Genomic DNA, 12,851 nt, shown 5'->3' with positions numbered 1-12,851 from the left:
CACCAACAATGTTCAAGTCAGTAAGGTCTAATGCATTGAATGTTTCACCTTTTTAGACTTCTACTTATCGTGAACTGAGATCCAACATGTAACCAGTGCATTTCCCAAACTGTTGACTGTTTCATTGAATACCTTGTTTTTTCTGATTATCTGGTAAGAGAGCTGACAGATAAGACTTGTATCTGTACCAGGTATGCTTAAGTGTCTCTTGTATTTTACATTCACATTTATATTTTTTCAATGAAGAGTTTAACCCTATTTGCTTTTGTCTTGATATATAAAAACAGGCGATTGTGCATTTTAAACTTTCACTGTGTTACAGAAGTTTAGTGAAGCAACAATGTTGCGCAAGACAGTTGAGTATTCTTTCTGATGTAATCAACAGGCTTCTCTTTGTGTTCAGGATGTTTAGTTTCCATGTGACATCTTATCTTGTTCTATATTTTTGAATTGAACTTTACAAGTGACACTCTTGTCAGTGTTGGATAAACAACATTAAACAGCCCTGACTGTATTTGTTTTCTACTATGATTAATAACTAAACTTACAGTAAAATAGTGACTTTGAAAAGAGAACTGCTCAAATTGAGGGACAGCCAGGCGACATATCTGCCAGACATCCATCAGTTGTGCAAGAGCCACATCTGATCATTCATTAGGTGCTGTGATCCCCCTTATTTCTGATATTCATACTTTTATCATGACAATGCTCTCTGTGAAATGAGTGATGATGTTTTAACGAGGAAATGCACGATGCAAATGTGTGCAAGTTATGTAAAATGTGATGTTGCAACATTTGAAAAGAACAAGTTTTCTAAAAACATGTTAAGGAAGCAGCTCACCAAGAAATAAAACTCAGTCATCGTGGCCTCCCCCCTGCTGAAGGAAAGCCATTTCTGGAACACCACAGTAAAACAATGTTGTGGTATTCTCACAGACAAATTAAGTAGCTGGATACTTGTCTTTAAACTTTATAATCAAACAATAACAAAAAAAAAAAAAAAAAAAAAAAAACATGAAACAGCTCCATACAGCTTGTCTGGTATTATCCAAGTCTGTGGAAGGCTGGAGTGAAGATGAGGTGTGTGAACACTTTTAGTTAGCAACCACAGTGAAGAGTTCCACTTTGGGATGTGTGTAAATAACTTCTTATCAAATCTAAGCGCTTCCAGAGACTCTGTTTGGAGTCCTTCATTGTTTGTTTGTTGGTTTGTTTGTCTTCCATGTTTCAAGACTCCAGCTTCTGCAGTTGTTCAGGTGAATGCTGCAACACTATTCTGCTGCCAAACTTCACCTGACTTTCATCCACATGGAGGGACGATGAGGACTGAATTATCATTCTTGAGTGAACTGTTCTTTTAAGCATTCTCCTCAGCACATTGGCAAATGGCTACCTTCTTCCTTAGAAAATATTATAATAATTAGACTTTGTAATAAAGAGAAAACAGACACAGAGAGAGAGAGAGAGAGAGAGAGAGAGAGAGAGAGAGAGAGAGAGAGAGATGGCAATTTCCTGTATACGATTTCCATCATAGATCGTTGATGTTCGGTCAACTTAGGCAATTTCTTTTATTTCTTGATGATGAGTTGTGACATTCCTCTCACTGTGTCGACTGTCACTGTTTCTTGCTACACACTGGAGCGTCACACACTCAAGACATAGTTAATGAGAGCTGTTATTGTCAAAATTTTGACTTTTGGCAACACGTTCAGATTAACTTGAACCCAAAAATGCTAAATGTAATTGAAATTTGAAGACGAATCAAAACATTGATAGATTTTTCCACATGTATTAAGAAACACCTAAAAAATACTCCAAGTCAGAATTTTTTTTTTCCTGGTGATCCATTTCTAAAAGTTTCGTGTAGGGCGCGCAGGTAGTTAAGTGGTTAGCTCGCATGCCATAAATGCAGCTGACCCTGGTTCAATTCAAGCCGGAGGTCCGTTGCTGCATGTCACATCGCCCTCTCTCTCCCGTATTTCCTATCTGTCTACTGCTTAATAAAGGTGTCTATGCCAAAAAACATCTTTAATTAAAAAAAAAAGCTTCATGTAGGGATGTAACGGTATGAAAATTTCACACCGCGGTAATAGTGACCAAAATTATCACGGTTATCATTATACCACGGTATTCTTTAAAATGTCTTCAAAATGTTGAATAAACTGATAAATTGAAATAATTTCATCAAGATTTATATTTGAATATATTTATTACATTGTCCAAATCCAAAACCTTAACAAAACACTGCAAAATCAACATTAAATAATTATAAAAGAATGTATCAAAACTGTGCAAAATAGGTCATTGGCTTTTTGTGATGAGGCAGTCTGTTTTTGAAATGTGTTCTTTAAAGCTCCTGTTTGCAAGATGGTAAACCTGACACTTTGGGTTTCCCAACTCGTCAGATACTGACGCTTTCAGATGGTGGCCGACCCGACCTACAATCCTAAAGCGTCAGTATCTGATGAGTTGGGAAACCCAAAGTGTCAGTTTTACCATCTTACAAACAGGAGCTTTAATGTCTGCGTTTCAGAGGTAGAATGAGATGTAGTGGCAGCAGCACTCGATTGGCCAGCAGACCATCTCTGTGAAAAAAATGAATAGGAAATGTCATTATTAATTATTACTGTCACTGTTACTTAATATTAAGGGTGCAACAAACAGATCACAAAACTCAGAATTTAGATCATATCACTTTTGTGAGGAACAGGTTGGATCATTTTTTAATCAAAACAAAAAGGATTATTGTTGTTAAATGAATTATGAATACTCTGTTTTGGCTCTTATCTCCATCTAGACACTTGTTATCTTCACCATTTTATATTATTCTTTATATATAGCCTATTCTACAAATAATCCACAAGTAATATATATTTCTGATATTGGCTGTCTGTCTCTCTGTCTGCCTGCTCATCTGTTGTTAATGGACTCGATCAATCTGATTGGTCAGATGGCTGCTGAGCCACAGGTAGACGCTGCTCAGGTGAATGAGCTGAGATGAAAGTCAGTCATCTCAGTCAGTTTGCGTTAAGGGTAGTTTACCTTGCATTCGCTGAACAGTTGCGGGTGATGGTCGTAAAGTTGAAGTAAGGCAATTGGAGGTGTTGCCGCCCCTCGCCACAACTTTCTTCTTGCAGCTCCTGCAGACAGGGCTGCCATCCTTGACCAGCTGTCACTTATAATAACGAAAAAACACCCAGACTGCAGATTTGGTTCTCTTTGAGGGCGGAAAAATGTCGTGAGGGACATAACAAGCGCACGTTGCACGCTGCACATGCACCTAGAGTTTTCCACACCATAGTTACCGACCGCGGTGGTTACCATGGTAATTAAAACTTAAACGGTAACCTTCACCGTCGGGAATTTTATCATGGTTTACCGTGACACCGGTAACCGTTACATCCCTAGCTTCATGATCATAACAGATAGAGAAAAAAAAGATTTCATGAAAATCTTTATTTTTCATTCCATTCCACACAGGAAAAAATTAAGTTTTTTCTTGTCAATTTTTCATTGTTTTGTTTCACTCCATCCCACACAGAAGAACATGATCTTTGTTAAAAAAAAAAAAAAGGATTATTTTGCACTTGGTTCCACACCTGGAAAACAACTAATTTTCTGTTCTACACAGGAAAAAAGTAATTTTCCTTGTAAAAAAAAATTCCCTCGGTTCCACACATGACAAAAACATTTTTTCATTTGAGTTATTTTGTCTTTTCATTCCATTCAATTTGACACAGGAAAGAAAATTATTTTTCTTTGTTTAAAAAATAGTTTTTTTGATCCGTTCCACACAGGGAAAAAAGGCAGGGAAACTCCAGCGGAAGGAAAACGTTCAGGCACAGGGCAAAAACAGGAAGTCAGGCAGCGCGATACACACACTTGAAAAAACACACGAGGGAAAAAACACGTCAACACTTATTGGCAAAACACAAGATAGCAGAAAAACTCACAAGCGAACACGGTCAGCTCTACTGACAAGACGGAATTATCTGGCAGGGGAGGAGGGAGAAGACTAGAGGTTTTATAGAGGTAGTGATGAGTGAGTGGCTCATGTGTTCTTCTTCAGCCTCGTCAGCTAAATCCTGCAGAGGGGGAAGAACAAGGAGGCGGGAAAAACAGACAGGGCAAATGATCCAATCAGAATAGCATTAACTTATCATTCAAATTGTTGTGTATTAAAACCGTAATGAGTGCACATCCGTTATGCTATGCATCAGAGGTGGATTTCATCGTTCGATGTCGAGATTCAGTTTCTGTCGGTCAGTTCGGCAGGAAGAATCACTCTTATCGATCATTTGTTTATTCATTCAGTCACGTTTCAAGTACAACATCGTTTAGCGGTGAATAATATAATGTACAGTTCTCAGCTCCTCGTTCTCAAACCATTGTGCTAACGGTCAACATAACACTGTAGTTGAAGATAAATACGTAGCTGCAACTTCATGATTCTGTGTACTTTTAGATGACACAACAGTGAATAATGATCATATCTTATCGTCTGCCCGCTCACTTAGCCAAGGGTGACTGACTGACTGAAAACGATGAGCTACTAACAAAATTAAACTTTTTTTTTTTTTCATGGAAATGGTTGCTATGCCTTTCTGTTTCTCATTGGCTAAAATTCGACGACAGTGTCCTAGACTCAGCATACGATTGGCTGGCTCGCAGTCCTCTTCACCACTCTGATAACTAAACAGTGAACAACACAGCGACTAGACTGTGAGAGCGAAAGAATGAACGAGAGACAAGTGAAACGTGGAATCAGGTCAGTTTGTTCGCATTAAAGAGTCGTTCCCTCAAACTGATTCGTTCACAAACGAGCCATCTTTACTATGCATTAGGTTTAAAGGTGTCCGGGCTTCTAAGACATCCAGGCCTTCATAATTAGTGTGTACACATGGCATGAGGCAGATCTAAATTGTCCAGCTAGCAAGTAAATATAGATGCATCCTGGAATTGTGAGTAAAACATTTGTACTTTCAGTTAAGCACAGATTTGTGCTGTATAAGAGGACCAGAGTGGACTGTGGCTTGTTTGGCCCTCTAAACTAAACTGTGCTAATCAAAATGACAAGTGTTACGAGCCAGCTCAATAGGAAAAAAGGAAGCAACATAAAACCAGATGTAATCGGTCATTTTGAGTTATTTATTTTATGGAAACGGGATCGTCAAAAAAAACACAACCAATAAGTGAAGGACAGAGGGCCTGCGGGTGCTGTTACATCAAAGAAACAAATATAACCAAAAGAGGACACATAAAACTGAGCTAATATTTTTAAACAAAATGTAAATAAATCCTCTCTGTCTACTTCCAGATTACTCCAAACAAAACACAGTCGAAACAGCACCCCTCTTCCTAGTGGGTCTAACAAAGAAAACTACACGTGTGTGATCAGAACTCTAAAGGTGTCTAAACCTGGCCCAGTCCACAGACTGTTAACAAGTGCCTCGACGAGGCAGAGCTCGGCGACGGCCATGACACAAGTTTCATGTGAACATAAGCAAAACGGTTTTCTGTAGTCATTTTGTAACAGACTTGTGGTTGCAAAGAATTGAAAAGGAAGATTTGCGTAATGCATATTCCCTTCCTTAGAAGAGGAAGTGACCATTTATGTTGTCACCTCCCATATTTAATGTTGAGTGTCTGCATGCTGAGGACAAAACATCGGACGTTGGTGCAGGGAACTCATTCAGGTGGAGGCTTTCAAAAAGAAAAGGTAAAATGTATAATTTTACTTTTTGTCTCATAGGAATGAGAAAAACTGTAAACAGTCATTAAATGATTTTAGATTAAAAGTTATATTAATATATAAAACTTAATTGACTCAGCAGTTTTTGATTTGATTGTGGGTATATTAATGTCTTGTTTTACTGTCATGATGTCACTGAACAACATCAGGTGGATTTTAAATCACTTGCACTTTTTCTATCACATGTTCTGAAGAATGGAAGATTTCCACATCAACACCTCGCAGGACAAAAGCTTTTATTATCACCACGATTACAGCAACATCACCTTTTCGGATCCCTATGAGCCTCCTAGAGAAGTCGATCCCATTTTTGTGGTGTCATGCATAATAACTGCTATCGGCCTTCCTTTGACCCTCATGGCCATCTGTGCTGTTTGTTCTCTGGTATGTAGATTTTTACTTTTGACTTTTGGTTTATTTAATAACTGTCTGTGTCATGTGTCTGTTGTACAGTTTGTCTGTTTGTGACAGATCTTACTCTGATCTTAATTAACCTCATTATTAAAATTAACATGATGTTTATTGGATTGTAAACTCATGCAGTTTGCATGCGTGGCACCATTCCAGCCTTCTGTTAAACAGTTGAAGTTAATGGCTCCATTTCGTAAGAACTGCAAGAAAAACATTTTTAAAAGTCTTCAAGTTTGGGTGTTTTGTAATTATAATGTTTCTCTGCAGGTGAGAAAGGATCATGTTGTTCCGATCTACGTCATCAACCTTCTCATTTCAGACCTCATTCAGCTCTGCTGCCTGATCCTTCTGATGACAGGAAGTGGTGACATGATGTTAACCATTTTATCTTTTATCCACGTAATTTGTCTGATGGTCAGTGTTGGCTTCATGGTGTGCATCGCCCTGGAAAGGTAACTATCTGTCTCAACAGTATGTGTGTAGCTTCTTCTGTGTCTTGCTATTATATTTCTATATAAATGTGAAGCCTCTTGAACACAGTATGTTCATCTTGTTTTACAGGTATCTGCTCATCGCCTGTCCACTGTGGTACCGCTTCAGACACACCATCAAGTTCTCTGTGGTTCTCTGTGTTATGGTCTGGGTCCTTTCTCCTGTCCTGTTTGTCCTCTCAGTTTGGGCACCGCTGGATGGTTATATCAAACGCATCATCATAGGGATTTTCCTCCTCCTTCCTCTCCCACTGTTCATCTTCTTCCTGGGTGGAACTCTCAGAGCTCTGTCTGCCAGTCGTGTCCCCTCTGATGAAAAACGAAGAATTGTGGGAATTTTGGTCCTGGTGCTGCTTATTTACACACTGCTGTTTCTGCTAACCATCATTTTGTTCATGGCAGAGAGGTACAATCACTACCACCTCTCCATCCTGGCTAGGGTGTTTGTTTGGTTGAGTCCCCTTGCAGACTCTTTTCTGTATGTTTTCATGAGGAAAGGGACCATAGACAAGCTTCTGGTCTCTGTGTGTTGCTGCAGAATGGACAGCAATGACAGCAGCAGAATGGACAGCAATGATATCACCAGTTCAACAGTGTGAATGATGACAACATTCACTCAGTCAGCTTCATGTAGGCAGAGAAAGAGGGAGGGAGAGAAAGGAGCCGCCCTGCTGTCTTGATCCTGAAAACTTTTATCAATGTAGTTTTTTTATTTTTTAAAGCTATATCTGATGTTCATCTATCGTAAAACTGTATTTATGTTGCTCTTTCATAATTTTTGGGACAAATAAAAACTAAACATTATCAGATATTATGTACATATGTTCATATATGTTTAATGAGTTCAACAGCAGCTGTTTTGTACTTTCAGTATGAATACAACCTTCTATCATGATGTTTGTCACTTAAAATAAAATTGTACATTTTCTGAAAATCCAAATAAAAATCTGTTTCTAGACAAACTTGTGAATGTCTGGCCTTGACCAACTTTCTGAATTTAAAGCTAATAAATGAATATAAAGCCCAAACCTGCAGTTACCACAGAGGAACTTGTAGTTTTTTGTTATTTTGTGTTTTTTAAATTTCCAAATTGTGTTTTGGCATTAAATATGAGGTATGACAGGGACAACAGATAACACCCAAACTTTTCAAGTCAGTGAAGTCTAAAGCACTGAATGTTTCCCTTTTTATACTTTTACTTATTATGAACTGAGATCCAACATGTAACCAGTGCATTTTCCAAACTGTTGACTATTTCGTTGAATACCTTGTTTTTCTGTTTAGCTGGTAAGAGAGCTGACAGATAAGACTTGTATCTGTCCCAGATATGCTTGAGTGTTTATTCTACTTTACATTCATGTTTATATTTTTTCAATGAAGAGTATTTGCTTTTGTCTTGATATATAAAAACAGGCGATCGTGCATCTTAAACTCTCACAGTGTTACAGAAGTTTAGTGAAGCCACAATGTTGTACAAGACAGTTGAGTATGTTTTCTGATGCAATCAACAGGCTTCTCTTTGTGTTCAGGATGTTCAGTTTCCATGTGACATCTTATCTTGTTCGGTATATTTTTTGAAATACAGTCAGGGCTGTTTAATGTTGGTTACCCACTATGATTAATAACTAAACTTACAGTAAAGTAGTGACTTTCAAAAGAGAACTGCTCAAATTGAGGGACAGCCAGCTGAAATATCTGAAATGTCAGACATCCATCAGATGTGCAAGAGCCACATGGGATCATTCATTAGGTGCTGTGATCCCCCTTATTTCTGATATTCATACTTTTATCATGACAATGCTCTCTGTGAAATGAGTGATGACCTTTTAACAAGGAAATGCACAATGCAAATGTTTTGCAAGTTGTGTAAAATGTGATGTTGCAACATTTGAAAAGAACAAGTTTTCTAAAAACATGTTATGGAAGCAGCTAACCCAGAAATAAAACTCAGTCATCGTGGCCTCCCCCCTGCTGAAGGAAAGCCATTTCTGGAACACCACAGTAAAACAATGTTGTGGTATTCTCACAGACAAATTAAGTAGCTGGATACTTATCTTTAAACTTTACAAAACAATCAAAAGAATAACCAAAAAAAAAAAAAGAACATGAAACAGCTCCATACAGCTTGTCTGGCATTATCCAAGTCTGTGGAAGGCTGAAGAGTGAAGATGAGGTGTGTGAACACTTTTGTTTAGCAACCACAGTGAAGAGTTCGACTTTGGGATGTGTGTCAATAACTTCTTATCAAATCGAAGTGCTTCCAGAGACTCTGTTTGGAGTCCTTCTTTGTTTGTTTGTTTGTTTGTTTGTTGGTTTGTTTGTCTTCCATGTTTCAAGACTCCAGCTACTGCAGTTGTTCAGGTGAATGCTGCAACACTATTCTGCTGCCAAACTTCACCTGACTTTCATCCACATGGAGGGAGGATGAGGACTGAATTTACTCTCAGAGAGCTGTTATTGTCAAAGTTTTGACTTTTGGCTGAACGTTCAGATTAACTTGAACCCAAAAATGCTAAATGTAATTGAATATTGAAGACGGAAAACAAAACATTGATAGATTTTTCTACATGTCTTAAGAAACACCTAAAAAATACTCCAAGTGAGATTTTATTATTCATCTATTTTTCCGGGTGATCCATTTCTAAAAGCTTCATGATCAAAACAGATTGAGAAAAAAAAGATTTCATGAAGATCTTTATTTTTCATTCCATTCCACACAGGAAAAAAGGAATTTTCCTTGTAAAAGAATTCCCCCGGTTCCACACATGACAAAAACATTTTGCATTTAAGCTGCTTTGTCTTTTCATTCCATTTCACACAGGTGAGAAAATTATTTTTCTTTGTTTAAAAAAATTGTTTGTTTTTTTATCTGTACCACACAGGGGAAAAAGGCAGGGAAACTCCAGGAGAAGGAAAACGTTCAGGCTCGGGACAAAAACAGGAACTAAGGAGCCGTCCAGGCGGGTGAAAACAATCTTTTTTTTTCGTCCTCGGTATCGTTTCAAGAATATTTGCGTCCACACGGATCCACTGAAAACGACCGAAAACGCTGTAGTTTATATTCCAGGCCCGTAGGTGGCGCTTGACATTCACCAAAACGGAGAAGAAGACACGGAGCATGCGCAGTAAGCTTGTGCGCTGTAAACAAACAGATAGTAGACGAGAAAACGAACACAACAAGAAGAAGATGAAAATGGCTAGTGCAAGGAAACCAGAATCGTTTGTGTGGACCGTTAATGAGGTCGAACTGCTGCTGCGACTCACACTCAACTACAAGGAGAGTAAGTTGCAAGAAAGGCTCAATATCTTCTGCAGCACGAACACGAGCATGTAGTCCGCCATTGTTGTTGTTGTTGTTATGAGACGTCGCCGAGTTCAGAGGTCAGAGGCAAGAAGTCGAGGGGTGGAGTGATGGCGTCATCGTTTTGGAAAGAATGCGGATTTGCCGTCCACACGAGAACGGGAGGGCTGCGTTTTCAGGATCCGTATGGACGATCGACCAAAATGATGCAGTACGTGTGCGTTTTCGCAAAAGAGCGTCGTCATCTGGACGGAGCCTCAGGCAATGAGGCAGCGAGGTACACAGAACTGAAAAAACACGAGGTAAAAACATGTCAACACTTGTTGGCAAAACTCAAGACAGCAAAAAAACTCACAAGCGAACACGGTCAGTTCTACCGACAAGACGGAATTATCTGGCAGGGGAGGAGGAAGAAGACTCGAGGTTTTATAAAGGTAGTGATGAGTGAGTCAGTGCGTTTACATGACACTCAAGAAAACCGAATTACTGTGTTAGTCTGACTATGATGGGATTTCTAAGATGCATGTATACATCTAAAATCGGACCAGATCGGATTTCTCATGGTCGAATTAAAACACCTAGATTATTGATTGATAGTCGCATTACTCCTGCATGTATACGTTCCAGCGGATCGGATCGGATTTTGCGTTCTGCGCAGGTGTAACAGGCCCCAGGTGTGTGGCCAGTGTGCAGATTATGATATTGTCCTGTAAAGGACAGAGAAAGGATGAGACAGACAACGGGTGATGTGTTTCCTTTTCTCGCTTCTGTCATACTTTAATTTTTAACAAATATGCACTTCACACATAGTCTCCTTTTTCACACACTTTCCATAAACCTAATACTGGGTCACAACTCAACTTAACAAAGTCTCTCTTTGCAATAAACACATTCCTTCCAGTCCATGTTACTATTGCTTTTCATATATAATGAAATTGAACACATAGTTCCTCCAAATGTCCTTTGGTGTAAAGCTTTTAGCTCAAAAAATTGTATTCTCATACATACATCAATGTCCCGTCAGACTAACTGGCAGCTTGCTTACACTGCTAACAAAATATAATGGCAAACACCATGTGAAAAAGACAGAGCCAGGAAATGGTTTTCACATCAACTTTTCAGGTACAGAAACATGAAATAAACACAAGAAATGTTCCTTTAGAAAACATTAGCATAATACAACATTTGAAATGTACAGGAAGCCTAACCACATGCAGCACATATAGCATTTAAGCTAGCGTTGTTTACCGCTCCTTTTACTGCTCTCAGAGTGACAAAACCAAAATGTCCGGGTGACCAAAGCACACAGTAACACACGCATTAATCATCTAAATCAACATTTTAGCGGTCATAAGTGTGTTTTGGCAAGTTACTGACCTGTAAAGGACAGAGAAAGGATGAGACAGACAACGGGTGATGTGTTTCCTTTTCTCGCTTCTGTCATACTGAAGACGAGATCGGACTGCCCACAGCACCAAGTCTGTCCCATTGAGGAGGCGATGCCCCCTTGTGGCATAATAAGGGTACTGTTACCAACATAAATATTCATCAAATTACCTTAATAAGGCTCATTTCCAAAAAAAATAGTCATATAAAATCATACACAAATTACCTAATGTGACCACACATTACTGGGTGTCACACACTCCCCTGCAAAATAGAAATGGCTCCTGACATTTAAACTATAAAACATCTCCATCCGAAAGGTCAACACAAAACAACATATTTACAAATACTCAATGCAATAAAGGTGTGATGTACATGTAGGGGGTGCATGGGTATGAGGCATAAGGTGCAAAACTTGTGGGTGGCGGAGTGAGATAAGGTGTTGTCCATGCAGGTATGTAAGGTGAAGTCAGCGCGGTCACTGCAGCTACAGTGGTGTGAGGTTGCATTGAGGGTTCACCTAGAGTCTCATATGTGAACAGCTGCCTAGGTCGTCTTTCTCTAGATGACCTCCTGACCAGATCGGTTGTGTCTGCTGCTGGGATGGACAAAACTCTCTCCTCCCTAGGGTCTAAAAGCCCATCATCCTCACTAAACATCTCAGGTGGTACTGAATCAACGAGCGGCTGTGTCAAACACTGGCCGTCTTCCTCACCTTCATTGTCATTAACTGGTCCACCATCATGTCTCTGTTCCCTACAAATACTGGGACATGCCTGTCTGTTTCCACTGGGGCATAATCTGTTTGGGGAACAACAGGTAGGTCATGGTGACTGCTCTGTTGATCTTGTCCTCTTTCTTTCACAGGGACCCTTAACCAATATCCTGTAGTGCTCTCGTCTGAATCAGACCCACTTGTGTCACTTTTGTGTCGTCTTACATTTTTATTACATGATCGGTAATGAATGTGGTTGGGCTGTCTTGGTTTAGTTTGTCTCTTTGAAACATGTTCTGTTGTATGTGACGGAGTCTCTATGGGGAGGTCATTTACCAGTAAAAGCAAGTTGCGGTGGAGAACCCTGGTCTTACACTTGTCTCCTGCTTCAGGATGGACCACGTACACAGGACTACCTGCCACCTGCTCTTTGACTACATAGATGTTTCTTTCCCAGTATGACCTAAGCTTTCCTGGGCCACCTCGCTCAGAGAGATTCCTAACTAGAACTCTGTCCCCGGGGTGCAACATGACACCCTTCAATTTTTTGTCATAATACGACTTGTTCGAATGCTTGACAGATTACTGTTCTCACTAGCGATCCGGTACGCTTCACTCATCTTTCCAGCCCATTTTTCTGCATAGTTTTTGTGTGACACTTGACTCTTATCACCCATCAGACCAAACAATAGGTCTATTGGGAGACGGGGGTGGTGCCCGTACAGCAAAAAGTAGGGGGAATAACCGGTCGACTCATGTCGCGTACAGTTGTAAGCGTGCACTGTGTGTTGAAGA

The 12,851-nt window shown here is 39.5% G+C and overlaps 1 protein-coding gene across 1 annotated transcript; it reads left to right on the top strand.

Moving 5' to 3' along the window:
- The first annotated feature begins 5,947 nt into the window (after window positions 1-5,947).
- On the top strand, window positions 5,948-7,345 carry LOC115596826 (G-protein coupled receptor 4-like). Its single transcript, XM_030442237.1, has 3 exons — window positions 5,948-6,136; window positions 6,431-6,615; window positions 6,725-7,345. The coding sequence occupies exons 1-3, from the start codon at window positions 5,948-5,950 to the stop codon at window positions 7,251-7,253; spliced, it is 903 nt and encodes a 300-aa protein (XP_030298097.1). The 3' UTR covers window positions 7,254-7,345.
- Window positions 7,346-12,851: the final 5,506 nt, after the last annotated feature.

This window comes from Sparus aurata, chromosome 15 (genome assembly GCF_900880675.1).
Source record: "Sparus aurata chromosome 15, fSpaAur1.1, whole genome shotgun sequence".
Lineage (NCBI taxonomy): Eukaryota > Metazoa > Chordata > Actinopteri > Spariformes > Sparidae > Sparus > Sparus aurata.
Note: the sequence above shows the minus strand (reverse complement) of the source record. Positions and strands in the feature narration are given on the sequence as shown.